Below are 21685 nucleotides of genomic sequence, written 5' to 3' on the forward strand. Positions count from 1 at the left end.
AACGTTTATCTCAAACTACAGCTCACAGAGTAATTTTTTAAAAAAAGATTTTAACTAGGCATTGGCACATTTTAAAGCAAAACGATGAATTCAAAGATTTTATAGGAGTAAAACATAAGTTAGTTTATAGAGGGGCAAGAAATTTGAAACAAATTTTAACTAAGAGTTGTATTAGAAAGGATCCTATAAATAAAGATCTTTTTGGGTAGCAGCTAAAAGATTTTTTTAATTTTGGCAATTGTATTTTGTGTAGGGAAACCACTATAAGGAACAAAAAAAAAACAGTTATTTTTTTTTTCTTATGTCACCAAAAAGGAGTATGATATCAAGTCCTTCATATCATGTAATTCTAAGAACATTATCTATTTGTTTTAACCCCCTTAAGGACAGACGACGGATATATTCTGTCATGATTCCCTTTTATTCCAGAAGTTGTGTCATTAAGGGGTTAACCTGTGATTGTGGGCTTCAATATGTGGGAAGCACTACTAGATGCCTGAAAACTAGAATAGGTGAACATATCAAGAACATTAGGAATAAAGTCAGCAATCATTCAGTCTCTGCACATTTTGCCCATGCCTAGCATGGAGACCCTAAGCACTTGCACTTTATGGGGAGCCAAGAGGTTAAGAAATCCTGGAGGGGGGGGACGGGGGACCATCTCAAGGAGATTAATAAGACAGAAATGAAGTGGATCTTTGAGATGGAAACCTGATCACCTCTAGGATTGAATATAGAGTTTGAGATGCTTAATTGTGTTTAATGGGGTATTACTTATACATATAGTGTTTTTTTTTTTAACTTTGTATAACCATTTACATTTATGTATGAGTGTAAGAAATATATATGGGTTTTATTTTGTTCAGTTATACATGCATATATATGTATTTATATAGGAACATTTACTTGTGTTTGTCCATTTCCCTTTCTCTTCCATATGTTTTATGAACTTTGGCAATCTCCAAAATGGCCGTAGGACTTCTTGTTTATTGTATAGACGTTTGAATTAACTTTGTTTGAGGACAAGAATTGATATGATTTCAGAAGATGGTCCTGCAATATGTCCGCAATAGGATTTCCTGCGTGAGGGTGAGAAACCAGGAAGACTATTGAGGCTGATCTCGGCCGTCAGAACGGAAGTGACATCACCTGTGTCTCCGTGGCACGTCATGTGACTGACGTCAGTGGGCAGAGCTATAAGTTGCCGAATATGATTACAAAGATGACATCACACTGTGGGTGGAGCTATACTGCCGAGATGGCACCAAATTCGAATATATAAACAGTGGAAGGGAGGGGAATCCTATACACCTGAGGGAGACTTAAGTTGAAACGCGTTGTGTGTGTGGACTCAATAGGAAATATTCTTTGCTGAAGGCACCTTACTTTGATGTAAGAACTTGTATGAATTTTTTGTTAATAAACTTCAGATTTTCTCACATTCTCTCATATATGGCAGAGAACATATCCATTGGTCTGTGTCTAATCTACACGGATTTACTTGAGCCAGTGTTTCACAGGCTCAGTAAAATGTTAGTAAGATATTAAACTCACCATTTCACTATGTAAAGTTGGAATGTAAAGTTCATGTATATGGTTATCCGAGATTGCGTCCCTGATCTTGATTTTCTGGTATTTGACTTTGGCTTTGTTTTGACTTCCCTGATATATGGTATCCTTGAATTTTGGCTTTCCCTCATCTTTGTGTCCGATTCTGTGTCCCTTACCTCGGCTAGTATTTTGACTATTCTTGGACATGTTAAGTTCGGCCATTCTAAGGTCCGGTTATACATTATCCTTAGTCTTAGGTGTGACACAGTACTGCGTGCTGTAATCCTGACAGTAAGATCCTGACATCGGGCCACTGGGAGTATAGGCTTCACTAGTGGGAAAGGTGGACCCGATGGTGGCTTGAGCAGATCATTGTATGTCATGCCCATGTATGCCAATCTTCACTGGCAGAGAATTTGGCACATAAACATGTTTCCATGTTTATCCCAGAGTTCCCATACTTGACATGTAAATGAGCACAGACAGGCACTGTGTTTCAGACTTCATACTTCTGAAAATATGCTTAGCAATTGATGCAGTTTTAAACACAGATTTTTTGTTGTTGTTATTTTAACAATAGCATAAATAGCATGTGCTATGTTTAAAAATGACCAGTGACCAGAAACCAGCAATAAACTGCAGTTTTAACCTTGTAGGTCTCATCAGCATGGTGCTGGTTTTGTTTTAAAGTCTCTCTGATATTGTATAACAAAGTCCCAAAAAGATTGTGGTGACATTAAACACAAGAAAATGTCACACAGTGCCCATAGAATAATTTCCGTCATGCATTACCTGCATATTTCAAGCTAAACTTTGAAAAGTTAATGCAATGAAAGGCAATGCATGTCTGTGTTCATTTGCATGTCAAGATGGGAATTCTGGGCTAGTTGAGGAAACATTAATCCTCAGGTTTCTGGGGGCGGAGCCAGCGCCTGTATGAGCACACTGAGACTGCACCGTGCATCACGATCGATAAACGGTATTTACCGTTCCAGACACTGCTATACAACCCCAAAGGCACCAGCGCGACTTCCGAAGCAATGGGGAAAAAAAATCTAAGAAACATCGAGCGGACCCGGGCTCGGGCACCCGCGATATTGGAGATTACCTCCGCACAACATCGAGGCCAGACACAGCCAAGATGGCGCCGGCTGAGGCCTACATGCCAACGTTGTTGGACGATGACAGCACTGCTGCCGACTCTCTACCTCCTTCCCGGCCACGCTCAGGGCCACAAACAGCTACTAAGCTGGCAGAGTCTGCACCATCAACCAAAGCAGACATCAGGGCACTAATGGATGAAATAAAAAAATGTTTAACGCGGATATGGCCCCGATCCGAGAGGCGGTCACAAAACTAACTGACAAGGTACAAGCACTGGAGGAAGGAATGGAGGGCACCAAACTGGCCCAATCAGCCACTGATGCAGCTATAGGCGCGTTCCAGAAACAGTGCGCAGACCAACAAGTACAAATAGCCACTATGGAGGACAGAGCCAGAGTCCGCAACCTAAGAATTTGTGGAGTGCCAGAGACGATTGCAGGGGCAGAACTCCCCCACTACTGCTGGAGACTGATCGCCACACTGCTCATGCCCAAACAGGTGAAGCAAGTGGTGGTAGACTCTTGTTTCCGCGTCAACAAGGCTTCCAACACCGCTTCAGAAGCGCCCAGAGACATCCTGCTAAAACTGACCCGAGACTCCGACCGCGGAGCGATAATGAGGGCAGTGAGAGGCTCCTCCACAGTGTCGTTTGAGGGGACACAGTCTGGCGGAGATCCCTCAAGCAAGTCACCCATATATTGCAAAAACACTATTCCCTACCGATGGGGTCCACGCCGAATCATGGCGGATAAAGCCGGCAAGCTGCACACAATGACATGTCTTTCAGAAGCACCCACCTTTCTCCAACACCTAGGCATACCAGCGGAGAAAGCACTAAAAACGGAGCAACCAACATGGACAGTTGCTGGAATCACTCCTTTTGTACCTGGAAGGGGGAGACATGAGATGGACACCTCACCCACCTGAGCGCGGGACTTACAGACACCCATGTTGGTTGTTCACACTGTTGGTGGATTATGCAGATTTTACACCCATACCCCCCCCTCCCCCCCGGTCTAAAATGGCTCTGTAAGCTGACAGACTAGCCCTCTGTTACGTTATTCTGCACCCCCTCCCCCCCACAATGAGCAATGGCCTAAAGTTCATAATACTTTCACTAAACATACCATGCCCGCACGGCCCATTCCTCAGGCCTTCCACTCCAGCAATAGTCTGCCAAGAGAAAAGTCACCGCAAACAAAGGCTAGCAGGCTAACTATTAACCTCACTGAAGGCCTCACAGCGATAACACGATAAGACCAAAGAGGCACTACGAGACCTAAGGCCAGACCCCTCTATAAAAGTAGACAGCCATAACGCACCCTGCCCATGATAGGGAATCCTAGTTGCTATTACTTAAAAATGAGTGGAATAACGAAATGAGACCCTGAGTAACCCACAACTGTACCATGCTTGATTGTAAATGTTTTGACGTGTTTCATGTGTCATGTTCCCATTACGCGATCACTCGCACAAAATAAAGAATTAAAAAAAGGTTTCTGTGCTCAAGATCAAACTCGAGATATGCAAAGCAGTCTAGCCTCTATAGTCCTCAAGTGTCTCTCTCTAGCTCCATCCTCTAGTGACTGTCCCTGGACACTCTTTGGTGTCTCTCATTTCCCAACACTTCTACTTTAGCTAATTTTGATTGGTACTGTTGTTGCAAGGCTAAGCATTTACTTATTTTTGTGACATTCAGCCTAAACATTAAAATCCTGCATAGCTGGCAGATGTGTGGTGAAACCAAATTTTCAGTAGCAGTGCAGTGTTTTAGTATTAAGTCTGAATAGTAAAGCTGCCATATTATCCCTCCCCCTTGAAACATGCCTGACTCCTCCTAGGGTTGAACACACTCCAGATGCTGTGCACTACTATGCCGGCATTATGGCTGTATGAACATTATGGGAGATGTAATCCACAACATCTGTATTGCAGAAGGTTGCCTATCCATGCCCTAGCTACAAACCTTGTACCAGTACTGTCCAAAATCTCAGTCACTATGATTTCAGTATCATTTTTGTGTTCAAGACAGAGAGAAACCTAAGCAAAGCATCAAGATTAATTTACTTCGGAACATCTACATATCCAAAATCCTGAACCACCTATCCTAAATGATACTTTATTGGGGGACAAAGAGTAGACAGATCTCAACCGTAAAAAGGAGCATATATTGAAAGTGTATATTAGCAATTGTTTTGATATTTTTGTTAATAAAAAAAATCCACACTCATGCAGCACTCCATATGCTTGTGCATGGCTACCTGCAAAAACATGCTGACAAAGCTTGATGCTTTCGTATACGTATAGGCCTCCTGCCTGCTAGGTATCCTTTCACGGGCATAGTGCTGATTCGCTCAAACATGACATGTTTCCTTTAGAAAAACACAGGGAAAAAGTATTTTCGAGAACTTGGTCTGCTGCTTTTTAAAAATAAATGTTTTATCTTACTAGAATGCAGAAGTAAGCATTGCATATTTACTGTACCTCTTTATGGTCTGTGTGATTGAGGTCTGCCGTTGTAAGATCAGGCGCTTTGGCTCATTTGGAGGTGAAGGTACTCTAGTGTTTTCAACAGGCATACTTACACTCCTTAAAAAAGTCTGGCGCTTAAAAGGCTGTGAATAAAAAAAATAAGTAAATAAATGTATATATATCAAATTATATGAAATTAATGGGGCATTATCTAGAAGGATATACCAGATTTCTTCATGCATTATATTGCCACATTTGTAAAATAAGCACAGTATTGCAGTATCTTGTAATAAATAATAAAGCTATTTTTATTGTTTTTATTGTCTACGAAGAAATGTAAGCAATAAAATGTAAGGTATATACCATAATTTATAAATTAAACACATATGTACATTTGTAGCTAAACAAGGCTATTACAAAAAGATTTGGTAAATAAAAAGAAAATGTAGCCAAGAGAATTGAAGATTATGCTAGCGCAGTGTACTAATAATCTTAATTTTAATAATGGCAGGAGGCGAGTATTTTGCAGTAACTTTCTTTACTAACTCCATAGCAGCAGAGAAAAACTGTTAAAAAGAAAGAACCAATCAGAGTGAGTCAGAGAGTATATAAGTCCAAGCATAACCAATCATTTCCTCTTGACTAATGCAACATCACAAGTTCATAGTATAACAAACGTGTCCGATTCAACTTGATCCAACTTAATCCAACGTGGAAACCAGTAAGGAATACAGTCTTCTTCATCATCCATAAGACTTGTTAAACTGAAAGGAAAGAGAGACTAGTATCAGTGATACGGAACAGACTGTATGAAGCAAATGTCTATGAGTGTATATATAAACTCTTCAAAGACCATACTCGACTACCCATAAGATGTTATTGTTCTAAATCAATCCACATTGCAAGAGACAACGATACTCCCCACCATAAATATATATATCAGTACATAAAGTAAAATACTGGAGTCAAACTTATACCCGTTAACCTTAACTTACCTCCATTTGGGTGGAAACGTCAAGAAGAAGGAGAGGGAAAATACTTGCCTCCTGTCATTATTAAATTAAGATTATTAGTGCACTGCGCTAGCATAATCTTCAATTTTATAACATGACAGGAGGCTTCATATTTTGCAATTTTAACGCTTGGGTAGAAGAGCCAATGCGGCATTGGATGATGGACAGAAATAGAAAGTCTGAAACGTCGATTCGCGGGATCAGTCCGCCGTTTGTAATATATCTGATATATATATAATATGGCGCCTGCCAGGAAAGCTGATGATGCCGCTGCCCCTCGCACGGAGAGTGCTCCAAAGGAGGAGTCTATACCGGCTAGGGAGAGGAGCCATTTGATCCATCTGACCAGTGTGGTGACCGAAACTGGACCGTACTGGTTAACATATGACACCAATAGTTGTCGTGCTGTCAGTGGGCGTAACGTCTCTGTTTCCGCCACATATGCCTGCAGAGTCTTAACCACACAAAGTTGAGGGTTCGCGTTGAAGAATGGGTAGACTAACGATGACGAGTCGGGTTTAGTCCGTCGTGAGATGTGGAATGTTACTCCCTCCGGGTCGATGGAAAAGGCGTCTTTGTCGAACGCTCGGACGTCCGATACTCTCCGGAATGAAACCATGCACAATAGGAAGGTGAATTTGGTTGTCAGTTGTTTTAAGGACAATAGTTCGTTAGGGGGGCAGTCCCTCAGGAAAGAGAAGACAACATCCACTTCCCATAGATGTTGGTATTTATTTGCTCTCTGGCCGAGCCAACCCTGGTTCCCAGACCTTCTCGAATTGTCTCATCAGGACCAGATTCTACTGCCAAACCTACTCAGGGACCCAGCGGGGAACCCACACCCGATGCTGTTGGACGGACGAATATCCTTGGTAGCCTGGATTCTTTCAGGGGAGCATGGTGTACCAACGACTTTGGTAGTAGAAGTAGTGTTGTCTAGAGCCGGTGTCTTGATACCCTTGTTGTGGGTAGAATTGCTGATGGCCAGAATCCGCTGGTGGCACAGCCCCGTTGCCGACCAGCCCTGGAAAAAAAACACCCCTTGTAGGGTTGCCTCTGAAGACCTTGTGCATGGATGTGTGGGCTCTGTTCAGCAAGGTAAATATGTTGACATGCTTATTTAGCTCTTTCATAAAGGCCTCACCAAAGAGTTTGCCCTGTGCCTGTGGGCCCAGTTCTTTTACCCCCAGATCAGCCAGTTTGGGGTCTATGCGGAAAAGTGCTGCGCGGCGCTGCTCTGCTGAGAGGGCCACAGTGGAATTTCTGAGAAAACAGAAAGCCCTTTGGGTCCATTCTCAGATATCATGTGCCCACTCGCGTGCCATGTCCGCTGTAAATGAGTCCGCTCTGGCATAGGCATCATCCACCAGGTACATCACATGGGCCAGTGGCCCCATCGTGTCCAGGAGCTTGTCTTGGACCCCTTTAAAACTCTTTTCGATCCCTCTGCGCGGATTGTGACCTCCTTGCTCCATAAACGTCAGCATGAGCTGATCAAACTCCGGCGTAAAAGCCACCTTGTCTGACAGTGATGTCTGGGGCACTTCGCCCTTATCCTCTTGCGTATGTGTTTTTCCAGGGGTTTGCATATCCAAAAATGCATAAACCTGAGGAGGTCAAACATTCTCTGCCCCTTGGCATCCAGGAATATTTCTCGTTCCTGCGCAGTGGCTGTGCCGGAGGATTCTGCATCTTCTTTACACTGGGGCTCACCCAGGAAAGTCTCCTTGACGTAGGCATTGGAGTCCAAATCACCTTCATCAGAGTTGGAGGCCTCTGCCTGCCACTCATCCAAGATGGAGAGGGAGTGGGGCATATCTTTTTCCCTCATCCGAGGATATCTCCCCAGTGTATGTGGGAGCCATCGTCATAGGGCGCTTACTGCGGTTCAGTGGCGCCTTGCCTTTGGTGGCACCCTTTTTTGGATTCCTCGCCCTTCCAGTGGCGTTTCTCTCCTTTGAGGAGTCATCCGACTCATCGGAGTCTTCCTTATTTTGGCGTTGTTTGCCAGCCGACTTGTTAGGTTCAGTGGCTGTTGGTAGTACCTTCGTCATTGCATTCTCCAAGCTACCGCTGCGTTAATCATGGCCTGAAGGTCACTCGTATTTATTGTGTCCTCCATAGTTCGGGCACTAACAGGCACAGGTATTAGAGGTGAGGGGACCGTGTGGGAGGGACTTGGACAGGCAGTCGGCCGTATAATATTTATTGCGCAGTGGCCTGAAATCAGACTCTTTAACATTGGGGCTAACCCAGGGGGATCGGAACTGCTTTGACAGCTTCCGTTAGGCAGCACTTAGGGAATTTCCCAAATGGGGGCTCACGCCTTGCCAGGCTACTAGGTTGCACCTAACTGGCAGTCCCACTCCCCAGGGGTAATGACACCAACCTGTATAGGTCCAAATCCGAATTCACCTTTGCAATTAAGTTGGAAATCCTTCCAAATGAAAGCCTTGCTGAGAGTTGTACTCCTACGAAACTGCAACCACACAATGGCTGCCGCAGATCTCGCGAGAGACCCTGGGTGGCTGATAGGGAAAAGCCAGCGAAAAGCAAACGTGGCTGAAATTCACGAAAGACAGGCTTTGGTGAACCAAACTGCTGAACGCTCCTGTGGAGAATTCCATGAACAGGCGGGCCCTACTAAGAACCCGGTCCTTTCATGCAAATGTACACAAACTGTAAGCCTAATCAGCCGACCGTTCATGCAGAGAAGAACAAACCTTGAGTAGCCGCTCTGTTCACACAATATTAGTGCGAACAAGTGGAAAGAAACAAACGCAGGGTGCTGCGTTCGTTCGTGCCGAAGTTCACGAACACAATAGGGAGCCCGCTCAGTTTGCAGTTTGATAATGCGAACAGGGCGGGAAACAGTCGGAAAGTGGTGAACGTAGCCACTCGAGGAGAGGGGGGGGGGAGGATGGAACGATGCCGTCTCAGGACGGTCTAACGGCAATCTTTCAAGGTTGACACCAAAGGAAGGGATCCCCTGCCAACCCCAGTAAATAGATACCAATTACAATAGATTTAGTATACAGAAATATAGCATAAAATCCTAACATGCCTAAAAATACAGTTAAGTAATCAGTACTCTGACCTGACTTGTGATGGAGCAGCAAAGAAAGCGGAAATGATTGGTTATGCTTGGACTTATATACTCTCTGACTCATTCTGATTGGTTCTTTCTTTTAACAGTTTTTCTTTGCTGCTATGGAGTTAGTAAAGAAAGTTAATGCAAAATATGAAACCTCCTGTCATGTTATAAAATTTTGATTATGGTAGAAGACAATCAGGAAGCAAGACCTTTGAAGATGGTTGTCAGGAGTTTTTTTTTCCATTTATTACTGGCCCTTTAAGACGGCATGGAAGTACACACCCCATTGGTTATTTAAACTCCAATCTCCAATGCCACAGTGCACAATTAATGTGTTAATATGACTGATTGCATCAACTTCCTTGCTAACCATTTGGTGTGTGTTCCATCACCGGACCCCTTTCTGAATCTCCTCTTCATAACCCTATATCTTTGATTACCCAGTTAACTAATTCGAACTGGCCTTGACTCTACTTTTGGAATTCCCTTCAATTCTGCTTGATCTCCTATTGAACAACCTCGGACTGGATAAAGGACATTGCTTATGGACTAACCCTGGACACATCACCTAAACTTCTATTTTCAAGGACTTTCAATTTATCTCTCTGCTTTGCTGCCACATCCGTTTGCCGTGCTGAAACTGCCTCAAAATAAAAAGTGTGTGGTTCTTATTTTTTGGTTTGGCATTTGTTAAAGAAAAAAGATGGCAGATTAATTGTGCCTTGCAATTGTCAAACTCATGTTTTCTCTGAGACCTGGCACTTTTCGAAATGATGATGTGAAAATAAAAACCATTATTTCCTTACTTCAGGGAGATGCTGCTAAATGGGCTTATCAACTCATTGAGTCATTTGACCCTTGCATCTCCTCATTTGAATTATTCCTGCAGGGAATGAATAAACTGTATGAAGAATCACATAAAAGTGATACTGCTGAAACCTTATTACACTCTTTAACCCAAGGGAGAAACAATGTGGAAGAATATGTTTCTCACTTTCGTAGATTAGCTGCAGATACTTCATGGAATGGAAGCAGCTTTAAAATACCAATATAGATTGGGGTTGTCTGAAAATCTCCACGTTGAACTTGCAAGGACTGGTATTCCTAGCACTTTAAGGGAATTAATTGATCTCACTATTCAATTAGACAGGAGGTTTAGAGAAAGAAGAAAAGAAAAAAGTTATTTTTCTAATTCTTCCAGACAATCCTCTTCAACAACACCCCATCAAGACACTTCTATCTCCTCAAAAAACTAAGCCATGGAAATTGGATACATTAACCCCTTAAGGACACATGACGTGTGTGACATGTCATGATTCCCTTTTATTCCAGAAGTTTGGTCCTTAAGGGGTTAAAGGTCCCTTATATGAAACTGAAAGGAACAGAAGAAAAACTAATAATTTATGCATGTACTGTGCATAACCTTCTCATCTATTACCAAATTGTCCCCTTTCTAAATAGAATAAGATGGAAAAAACTTCTTCTACTCAATGCTCCACGGTTTCTAACCCAGAACATAATTGTTTTACAACTATGTATTTTCTTCTAAATGGTACAAAGATAGAAATGAATGCTGTAATTGATTCTGGTGCCATTGGTTATATTTTAAATAAAAAAAAAAAACATTGATACTTTCAACATTCCTGCCAATCAAAAGGAAAATCCTTCTCAAATCGTTATTTTTGATGGCTCTGTCTCAAAATTTTGAGTTATTTGTTTCCAAACTTCCCCTCTTAATAATCACCATCTTGAAGATATAATTTTTTACATTGTTAATACCTCTATATTTGATGCTGTTTTGGGCCTCCCTTGGCTGAAAAAAGGACAACCCTCAAATCAATTGGTCCTTAAATAATTTTACTTTTAATTTAGAATATTGTACTTCCACCTGTATTAAAATTCTCAAATCGGTTCTACTATTATCCCTGATCATTACATGGAATTCAGTGATGTCTTTAGTGAAACAGAAGCTTCTAAGCTCCCTCCTTCAAGATGACTGCCCTATTGACCTCATAGAGGGTTCTATTACAGTAATATTTATCCCTTATCAGAACCTGAACTCAAAATACTAAAAGAATACTTGGATATTAATCTAAAAAAAAAAATTATCAAACATTCTACCTCTCCCGCTGGAGCTGGAATATTTTTTGTGACTAATAAAGATGAAACAATCTGTCCTATTATTGATTACTGTAAATTAAACAAGATAACCATAAAGAATCGGTATCCTCTCCCTCTAATACCCAAAACTCTTTAAAGGGTAAAAGATGCCAAATGGTTTACCAAATTAGATCTTAGAGGAGCTTATAATCTTCTTCAAATTCGACCAGGAGATGAATGGAAGACTGCTTTCTGTACAAGATATGGACACTTTGAATATTTGGTTATGCCATTTGGGCTCTGTAACGCCCCTGCCTCTTTCCAAAATTACATGCATGACATCTTTAAAGATTTTCTAGATCAATTAATCATGATTTATTTGGAAGATATTCTATTTTTTTCTCATACTCTTAATGAACACCGAATTCATGTCAAAAAGATCCTTAACCCCTTAAGTCCTTAATCTTAAAGGATCTTTTTTACATGAATTCGGTGTTCATTAAGAGTATGATAAAAAATGTATTCACCCCACATGATATGTGTGACATGTCATGATTCAATTTTATTCCAGACATTTTGTCCTTAAGGGGTTAATAGACTTTGGATACATAAATTATTTGCAAAAAACAAGAAATGTGTATTTGAGAAGAATATGATCCCTTTTTGGGATACATCATCTCTGATTCTTCTATAAGCATGGATCCCCACAAAATAGAAGCAATAAAATATTGGCCTATCCCTAAATCTAAAAAAGATGGTCAAAGATTTATTGTTTTTTCAAATCTTTATAGAAAATTCATTAAGAATTTTTCAACGATTGTATCACCATTGACAAGTCTTACTAAACAAGATTGCCCTTTAAAATGGGGAGAAAAAGAAAATCTAGCTTTTAATTCTTTAAAAGAAAGCTTCATTTCTGCTCCCATACTCAAACAACCAGACTCTTCTCTTCAATATGTTTTTTAGAGGTAGACGCTTCTGACATCGCTGTTGGAGCGATTCTCTCTCAACGTAAAGATCCCTCTTCGCCTTTACACCCTGTTGCCTACTTGTCACGGAAACCTACACCTGCTGAAAGGAATTACAGCGTTGGAGAGAAGGAATTACTTTCAATTAAACATTCTCTAGAAGATTGGAGGCATCTACTCGAAGGATCTCAGATACCATTTATCATATTAACGGACCATAAAAACCTTGAATACATCCGTTCTGCAAAACGTCTAAATCCTAAGCTTGCAAGATGGTCACTCTTCTTTGAATGTTTCGACTTTCATATTACGTATCGTCCTGGAGAGAAAAATGGAAAAGCAGATGCCCTTTCTCGCTCCTTTCGAAACAACTCCCTTTATGGACGATTCAAATATAATTCCTCCCTCAAAAATAATTGGCTTAATGTCGTCCTTCTCTAACAAAATCGCTTCATCTTATACTCCAGATTACCCCTCTCCTGAATTATCTCTGCAAAGAAAAAATGGACTATGGTATAAATATATTTTACTCTATGTTCCTATCTCCGCAAGAAAGATCATTTTATCTTATATACATGATAATCCACTCACAGGTCATACAGGGGTGAAAAGAACTCTTCAATTATTTAAACAATATTTTTGGTGGCCTTCTTATTCTAAAGTTATTAAACACCGTACACGTACAGAGTACGTCAGCAAAAAAACAGCCGTTAACGACCGTTGATGTACCCTGTGTGTCCGCGGCCAAAATGAGCGCTGGAAGCGATCGGGATCGCTTTCAGCTGCTCTTAGAGTATTACACGATGCCTGAATATTGAGGCATCATGGAATACCCCCCTACACTGCCAGGCACCCGAGTGATCGTTTCCCCCCGGAGTGACCATTTTGGGGTTTGTCGCTCGTTGCGCCCGGCAGTGTAGGCTTCGGAAGCTTTTAGCAAGCTTCCGATGCTCTTACCTTCTGAGTGCCTTGAGGGGTTGAGGCACTCGGTAATAATAAAATGTAAATACAAAACAAAAATAAAAAAAATTAACCCCTAGCCTCCCTCCCTTTCCCTCCTCATGAAATTACCGACTGCCGCCGTTCCCCCGCCGGCGATCAATCTGCTTCTTAGGGAGGACTCTCTGGACGGAGCCCAGAGAGTCCCCACCTCTCCAATTTAGGACCCCCAGGGCCATGTGGCCGTTCTAAAAGACTGGACTTACCTGGACCTCGATCTGCGGTGTTCATGGTCAGGGGTGACAGCTGGAGACCCCAGCTGTCTTTCTGCAGCAGCTCCGACCACCCCTGCCCTCCAGGGCCATGTGGTCACCATGATCAAATCGCCGCAATAGGACGCTGGGAGCTGCTAGCAGGGGGACTGTCTGAGCTGTCAGGCAGTCCCCTAGGCTGCTAAAAAGTAAAAAAAAAAAAAAAAAAAAAAGTTATACATATATATGTATAATTACATAGTTACATTGTATAGTTACAAAGTTACATAGCTGAAAAGAGACTTGCGTCCATCAAGTTCAGCCTTCCTCACATTTGTTTTTTTGATGTTGATCCAAAAGAAGGCAAAAAAACCCAGTTTGAAGCACAATTTTGCAACAAGCTAGGAAAAAAAATCCTTCTTGACCCCAGAATGGCAGTCAGATTTATCCTTGGATCAAGCAGTTATTACCCTACATTGAAATATTATATCCTTGAATATTCTGTCTTTGCAAGTATGCATCTAGTATCTGTTTGAACATCTGTATGGACTCTGATAAAACCACTTCTTCAGGCAGATAATTCCACATCCTGATTGTTCTTACAGTAAAAAAACCTTCCTTTGCCTTAGACGAAATCTTCTTTCTTCCAGTCTAAACGCATGGTCTCATGTCCTATGTAAAGTTCGGTTTGTGAATAGATTTCCACACAATGGTTTGTATTGGCCCCGAATATATTTGTATAATGTTATCATATCCCCTCTCAGGCGACGATTTTCTAAACTAAATGGGTTTAACCCCTTAAGGACACATGACATGTGTGACATGTCATGATTCCCTTTTATTCCAGAAGTTTGGTCCTTAAGGGGTTAAATGTGTTAACCTTTCTTCATATCTGATATGTTCCATTCCTTTTATTAATTTTGTAGCCCGCCTCTGCACTTTTTCTAGTGCCATAATATCCTTCTTTAGAAGAGGTGCCCAAAATTGCACTGCATATTCAATATGTGGTCTTACCAGTGATTTATAAAGAGGCAAAATGATATTCTCGTCCCGAGAATGAATGCCCTTTTTCATGCATGACAATACCTTACTGGCCTTGGCCACTGCTGATTGACATTGCACATTGTTGCATAGTTTGTTGTCTATAACAATTCCCAAGTCCTTTTTCGTGTGTTGTTATCCCTAATTCACTTCCATTAAGGGTATACGTTGCTTGTGTATTCTTTACCCCGAAGTGCATAACTTTGCATTTTACCAGAACAGACCCATGAGGGACACCACTTGCCACCTCTGTCCAGCTTGAAAATTTACCAGTAACGACAACTCTTTGTATTCTGTTTTTAAGCCAATGTTCTACCCAAGAACAAGCATTTTCATCTAGACCGATTTCCTTTATATTATACATATATAATGCATGTTTATGATTTCATAATATATATAGATGATCTGATTTTTATTTGGAACGGATCTATATCCAGCTTGGAAACCTTTCTACATGGGCTTAATACTAACGAATGGGGCATCAACTTACCAGTGAATTTAGTAAATCAAATATAATTTTTTGGGATTTAAAAATGGCAACACCCTGAATGCGACCCATTGTGAAACCTTGAGGAAAATCCTATATAGGTGGTATATGGTGCCGACGAGACTCACAAAAATTTCACCCAGATATTCAGATAAATGTCGGAGATGCAGATCCGATCACGGCACAATGCTCCACATCTGGTGGCAGTGCCCCGTCCTAGCCCAGCACTGAGAGCAGACATGTCACGGTAATATACCCCAACACGCAGGAATAGTTCAACAGTCACGAGACAAGAACAGAGTTCGTCTTACCGGACCTTAGAATGGCCGGACTAGGACGAGAGAAAGACAGAGTCAGAACAAGCCGAGGTCAAGGGAACTGAGAGACAGCGTAACGTAGAACAAGCCGAGGACTGGTACACAGAGGACAAAACAGCGGATAAGCAAGCAAGGATAAGGAGAGAGCGGAGTCAGGAACAAAGCCAAGGTCAAATACCAAAAAACCAACTGAACGATACAAGCACTAAAGGGAACTGGACAGAAACCACGATAGGGCAAAGAGCAAGGGAAACAGGTGAGTATAAATACCCTAAGGTTCACTTTGATTGGCCCCTGTCATATCCACGCCCCCAAAACGTGAGTGTATGGGGAATGTGGCCTGACAGGGGCCAATGGGAGACTGATTCTAATTTAGTCTCCCACTGTCCCTTTAAGAGCGCGCCCGAGACGCGCGGCGCGCTCTTAGTGTCGGGCGGGACATGTGACCGCTTCTCGCGGTCACTGCCCGCCTGACTGATCCCATCGTTGGCTGAGCCGCGCGCGGCTCGTGCAGGAGCAGGACCGCGCGCGGCGAGAAGAGAGGACCCCGGCCGGTCCCTGGAGAGGGTAAGTACCGCTACAGTACCCCCCCCTGAAGACACGCCCACCGGGCGGGGAGGAGCAGGCCTGGCAGGAAAACGAGCGTGGAAAGAACGCACAAGGCGAGGAGCGTGAACAGCGTCAGCGGAAATCCAACTGCGTTCCTCAGACCCATAGCCCTTCCAATGTACCAGATATTGGAGGCGACCCCGAAGCAAACGAGAGTCAATTACAGCCGCCACTTCAAACTCCTCATGGCCCTCCACAGAAACCGGAGGAGGAGGAGGGACATGCCGAGTAAAACGGTTGCACAGGAGGGGTTTTAACAAGGAGGTATGAAACACGTTAGGAATGCGTAAATTTTTTGGAAGATCCAATGCATACGAGACAGGATTAACCACATGCAAGATACGAAAAGGACCAATAAAACGAGGGGCCAACTTCATAGAAGGCACACGAAGACGAATATTGCGAGTAGAAAGCCAAACCCGGTCTCCCACAGCATAGGATGGAGCCGCCCTGCGATGCTTGTCTGCCTGAACCTTCTGGCGAGCAGCTGAGGCCACCAAAGAACACTGAACCTGCTCCCAAGTATTACGTAGACTAGCCAAATGTTCGTCCAAAGCTGGCATGCCCTGTAAGGAGAATGCAGCTGGAAGAACCACGGGATGCCGGCCATAAACAACGTAAAAAGGGCTGTTACCGGAGGATTCATGAGCAGCATTATTACGAGCAAACTCAGCCCAAGGAAGAAGGTCAGCCCAATTGTTCTGATGGTGGGACACGAAACAGCGAAGATACTGCTCCAGAGATTGGTTGACACGTTCAGCAGCTCCATTAGACTGGGGGTGGTAGGCTGAAGAAAACGAGAGGGAGATACCCATCTCTGCACAAAACGCTCTCCAGAATCTGGAGATAAACTGGCTACCCCTATCGGACACGATCGAAGTGGGCATACCATGCAACCGAAACACCTCCCCGGCAAAGATAGAGGCAAGTTCCTTGGATGATGGCAATTTGACAAGAGACACAAAATGAGCCATCTTAGAAAAACGATCCACAATCATCAGGATGACAGTTTTACCATTAGAGGGAGGTAATTCAACAATAAAATCCATGGATATATTGGACCATGGCCTCTCGGGTATGGGCAACGGATGCAACAACCCACAAGGAACTCTGTGGGAGGACTTCATACTGGCACAAGTGCTACAGGCATTAACGTAATCGGTGACATCCTTGCGCAAGGAAGCCCACCAGAAATATCTAGAAACTGCTGAGACTGTCTTAGAAATACCAGGGTGTCCAGCAGTTCTAGTGTCATGATATAATGACAAGATGTCTCGTCTCTCAGGTATATCAACGAATAGCTTATCAGCAGGCCTCTCCTCAGGAGCCAAGTTTTGTTTAGCCTGAATAGTTTGTAAGAGAGAAGACGAAATAGAAAGAACAGTAGTCGCTATTATTCTGTCAGGCGGAATGACAGGGGTAACATCGACCTCGAGTTTGTCAGTAGTCTCGAATTGTCTGGACAGAGCGTCAGCTTTAGTATTACGATCACCCGGTCTGTAAGTGATTATGTAATTAAAACGAGACAAAAACAGAGACCACCTGGCCTGCCTAGAAGACAATCTTTTTGCTTCACTAAGGTATGAGAGGTTTTTGTGATCCGTTAAAATGAGGATAGGATCCCTGGTACCCTCTAGCAGATGTCTCCATTCCTTGAGCGCCAAAATGATAGCAAGGAGTTCACGATTGCCCACATCATAATTCCTCTCTGCTTTGGACATCTGTCTGGAAAAGAAGCCACAAGGGTGTAACGGCTTTTCAGGTGAATCTCTTTGAGACAAGATAGCACCTACCCCTATCTCAGAAGCATCAACCTCAAGAATAAAGGGCAGTGAAGGAACAGGATGCTGTAAAACAGGAGCAGAGGCAAATGTAGCTTTCAAGAATTCAAAGGCCTCGAGTGCTTCTGGTTTCCAGACATGAGTATTACCATCCTTCTTGGTCATTCTGGTTATAGGTGCTACAATGGCAGAAAACCCTTTAATAAAACGCCTATAATAATTAGAGAACCCCAGAAAACGCTGAATGGCTTTCAAACCCTGGGGTAGAGGCCATTCCATAATGGCAGACAGTTTCTTGGGATCCATACGAAAACCCTTGGCAGAGATTATATAACCCAAGAATTGGACTTCAGATTGATCAAATGAACATTTTTCGAGTTTGCAATAGAGACCGTTAACCAGAAGAGTTCTCAACACTAATTTAACATGCATGTGATGAGTCTGTAAATCATTAGAATAAATTAATATGTCGTCCAAGTATACTATAACGAATGTATGTATAAATTGACGTAGGACATCATTAATAAATTCTTGAAAAACTGCTGGGGCGTTACAAAGACCAAAGGGCATCACAGTGTACTCGTAGTGGCCACTCCTGGTATTGAAAGCAGTCTTCCACTCGTGATCCTTTTTGATACGTATGAGATTGTAAGCACCCCTAAGGTCCAATTTAGTAAAAACTGTGGCCTGTTTAAGCCTATCAAAAAGTTCTGTGATCAAAGGTATGGGGTACGCATTTTTGACGGTGATTTTATTTAGGCCCCTATAGTCAATACAAGGCCTTAATTCGCCATCTTTCTTAGATACAAAGAAGAACCCAGCCCCTGCCGGGGAAGAGGATCTTCTTATAAATCCCTTCTCTAGAGATTCCTTAATATATTCCTCCATAACCAGATTCTCCTGAGGAGATAAAGGATATATTCTCCCTTTGGGAGGCATCGTACCAGGTAATAAATTAATAGCACAATCGTAAGGCCTGTGAGGTGGCAATCTTTCAGCCTCCCTTTTATCAAAAACAGATTTAAGAGACAGGTACTGAGAGGGTATGACCGTAGGCACGGGAGGAATATGAGTAGAATTCAAAGGGGTGACTTTAACAACACAAGACTCTTGGCAAGAATCACTCCAAGAAACTATTTGTCCTGACTCCCAATCAATGGTGGGATTATGAGTACGTAACCAAGGATACCCTAACACGAGGTGAGAGGAAGGAGAAGTAATGATCTGAAACCGAATGGTCTCAGAGTGTAACACCCCTGTAGACATATGAAGTGGAACAGTTTCATGAGTGATAACTGGAGAGCATAATGGTCTACCATCTATGGCCTCAACGGCCAAGGGTGTCTCCTTCTCTCTGGTGGGTATGTTATTCTCCTTGACAAAACTGGAATCAATAAAGTTTTCGGCCGCTCCGGAATCAACCAGGGCTAGTATATTCCCTGCTATGCAGTTACTATCAAGGTGCAGGGAAACAGGAAGAAGTAATTTATTAAGAGGCAAATGTGAGGACTGTGATGTCACACCCAAGGCCAGTCCTCTATACGGACTTAGGTGCGATAGTTTCCCGGACGCACGGGACATTCTTGTCTCATATGACCCCTCCTACCACAATAAAGACAAAGTCCCTCCTTTCTCCTATAAAGCTTTTCAGCGTCAGTGAGTTTGGCAACCCCTAACTGCATAGGTTCCTCCTCAGAACTTTTAGATCCCTCGGGAGTCTCAGCTCTAGGGGAGTTAACGGGAACAAAATGTCTATTTCTGGACCTGGTGTATAACCTGTCACGGATCCTGTTATCTATATCGATAAGATAGTCAATCAGGTCCTCCAGGGGTACAGGGAGGTCCTTAGCTGCTACCTCATCCAACATAGTTTCAGACAGACCTTCCAGAAACGCGGTAGTAAGCCCATTATTAGTCCAATCTACCTGTGAGGCCAGGGTACGGAACTGAATAGCATAATCGGCTACAGATTTAGATCCTTGCTTTATTCTCATTAATGCCCTGGCGGCATTTTTTGACCTTTTAGTCATGTCAAAAGTTCTACGAAACGCTGCGAGGAAGCTAGTGAAGTCGTGTACCATAGGCCCATTAGCCTCCCAAATAGGATTTGCCCATTCTAGTGCCTTATCCGTAAGTTGGTGCATAAGAAAACCCACCTTAGATCTATCAGTGGGAAATGAACGTGGGTACATTTCAAAGTGGAACTCCACTTGATTAAGGAATCCCCTACATGTCTTAGCGTCCCCTCCATACCTAGGTGGCGGGGTTAGATGTGCTGAAGCATTAGGCATATTAGCAGTATCTGGTATAGGGTTTACAGGAGGCGCAGGTACAGGTACCGGAGCTGATCTGGATAACAGTGTCTGGATGGCTTGAGCCATTTGATCCATACGGTGATCCTGTTCTGCGAATCTAGCCTCATGAGTGGCCATCTGTTGTCCTAAACCTGCGGGGTCCATGGCCCTATCGTAATGTCACGGTAATATACCCCAACACGCAGGAATAGTTCAACAGTCACGAGACAAGAACAGAGTTCGTCTTACCGGACCTTAGAATGGCCGGACTAGGACGAGAGAAAGACAGAGTCAGAACAAGCCGAGGTCAAGGGAACTGAGAGACAGCGTAACGTAGAACAAGCCGAGGACTGGTACACAGAGGACAAAACAGCGGATAAGCAAGCAAGGATAAGGAGAGAGCGGAGTCAGGAACAAAGCCAAGGTCAAATACCAAAAAAACAACTGAACGATACAAGCACTAAAGGGAACTGGACAGAAACCACGATAGGGCAAAGAGCAAGGGAAACAGGTGAGTATAAATACCCTAAGGTTCACTTTGATTGGCCCCTGTCATATCCACGCCCCCAAAACGTGAGTGTATGGGGAATGTGGCCTGACAGGGGCCAATGGGAGACTGATTCTAATTTAGTCTCCCACTGTCCCTTTAAGAGCGCGCCCGAGACGCGCGGCGCGCTCTTAGTGTCGGGCGGGACATGTGACCGCTTCTCGCGGTCACTGCCCGCCTGACTGATCCCATCGTTGGCTGAGCCGCGCGCGGCTCGTGCAGGAGCAGGACCGCGCGCGGCGAGAAGAGAGGACCCCGGCCGGCCCCTGGAGAGGGTAAGTACCGCTACAAGACACTCTCGCTGATCGACAAATGCACCGGCACACGATTGCCAAATTCCCTGTAGTGCTACCTTCTTTTAATCCTCCCAAATGTAGCCAATTGCTCCACAAAATAGTTCATATTCAATTTTTTTGTGGCCCACTCTAACTACTAGTTCGCAAATTGTTATCATCTACTACTCCTTCACAAAACGAACTGATCGCCCACATAATGAGTAAACTGGAAAGAAAAGCTAGAAAGGCCCCAATGAACCACCTATTTTGGCAAATAGCTTGGGATATGTGGAATTTCTCCACCAATACATTAGGACATACCCTAAATGTCTGAAGTATCAGTTTTCACATAGAGTTTGATGTTGCTCTCACGCACAATATGCAAAGTAACTACTGAAGGTAAAACCTGTCATCCCTCACCCCCTTTGTTTTGCTACTGCCCCCCTCCCTTGTCGAAATCCAGTTCTTGATGGTATTACCAACCAGTTATTCTCCAATTCCCATGCTTTGTGCTTTTCATATGGAAATACTAACACTGTCAATATTCTTGTGCTCCTTTTTCCTTTTTTTCCTGCATGACGTGATGTAATGTGGCGAAACCAACCTCGCCACTGGGCCCTGGAGAAGCCTGTTTGCTAGCCTCCTACCTGCTGACTATGGCCCCTGGGTTATTTGGGGCATATTGTACTGTATATTGCTGCTACTGGCCCTTTTAACAGCATCTATGGACATATTGGGACTTTTGGGACTACTGTCCCTTTAAGACTGTGATACATATTCTAGTGTACTGCCTGTAATATTATATGTGTATTAAGTTTAACCTGGGATATGTATGCAGCATT

General features: G+C 43.1%; 1 protein-coding gene across 3 annotated transcripts in view; it reads right to left on the reverse strand.

Moving 5' to 3' along the window:
* Nucleotides 1-21685, reverse strand: part of RHBDF1 (rhomboid 5 homolog 1) — an 864530-nt gene that overhangs the window by 761598 nt on the left and 81247 nt on the right. For 2 of the 3 annotated variants that reach the window (XM_063430225.1, XM_063430227.1), the window contains exons 3-4: nucleotides 5140-5270; nucleotides 4917-5027 (exon numbers count right to left, since the gene is read on the reverse strand). In XM_063430225.1, the coding sequence (XP_063286295.1) occupies nucleotides 4917-5027; nucleotides 5140-5270 (242 nt within the window). The remainder of the gene's footprint in view (nucleotides 1-4916; nucleotides 5028-5139; nucleotides 5271-21685) is intronic. The other variant, XM_063430226.1, reaches the window with a different exon arrangement.

Source organism: Pelobates fuscus, chromosome 8, assembly GCF_036172605.1.
Source record: "Pelobates fuscus isolate aPelFus1 chromosome 8, aPelFus1.pri, whole genome shotgun sequence".
Lineage (NCBI taxonomy): Eukaryota > Metazoa > Chordata > Amphibia > Anura > Pelobatidae > Pelobates > Pelobates fuscus.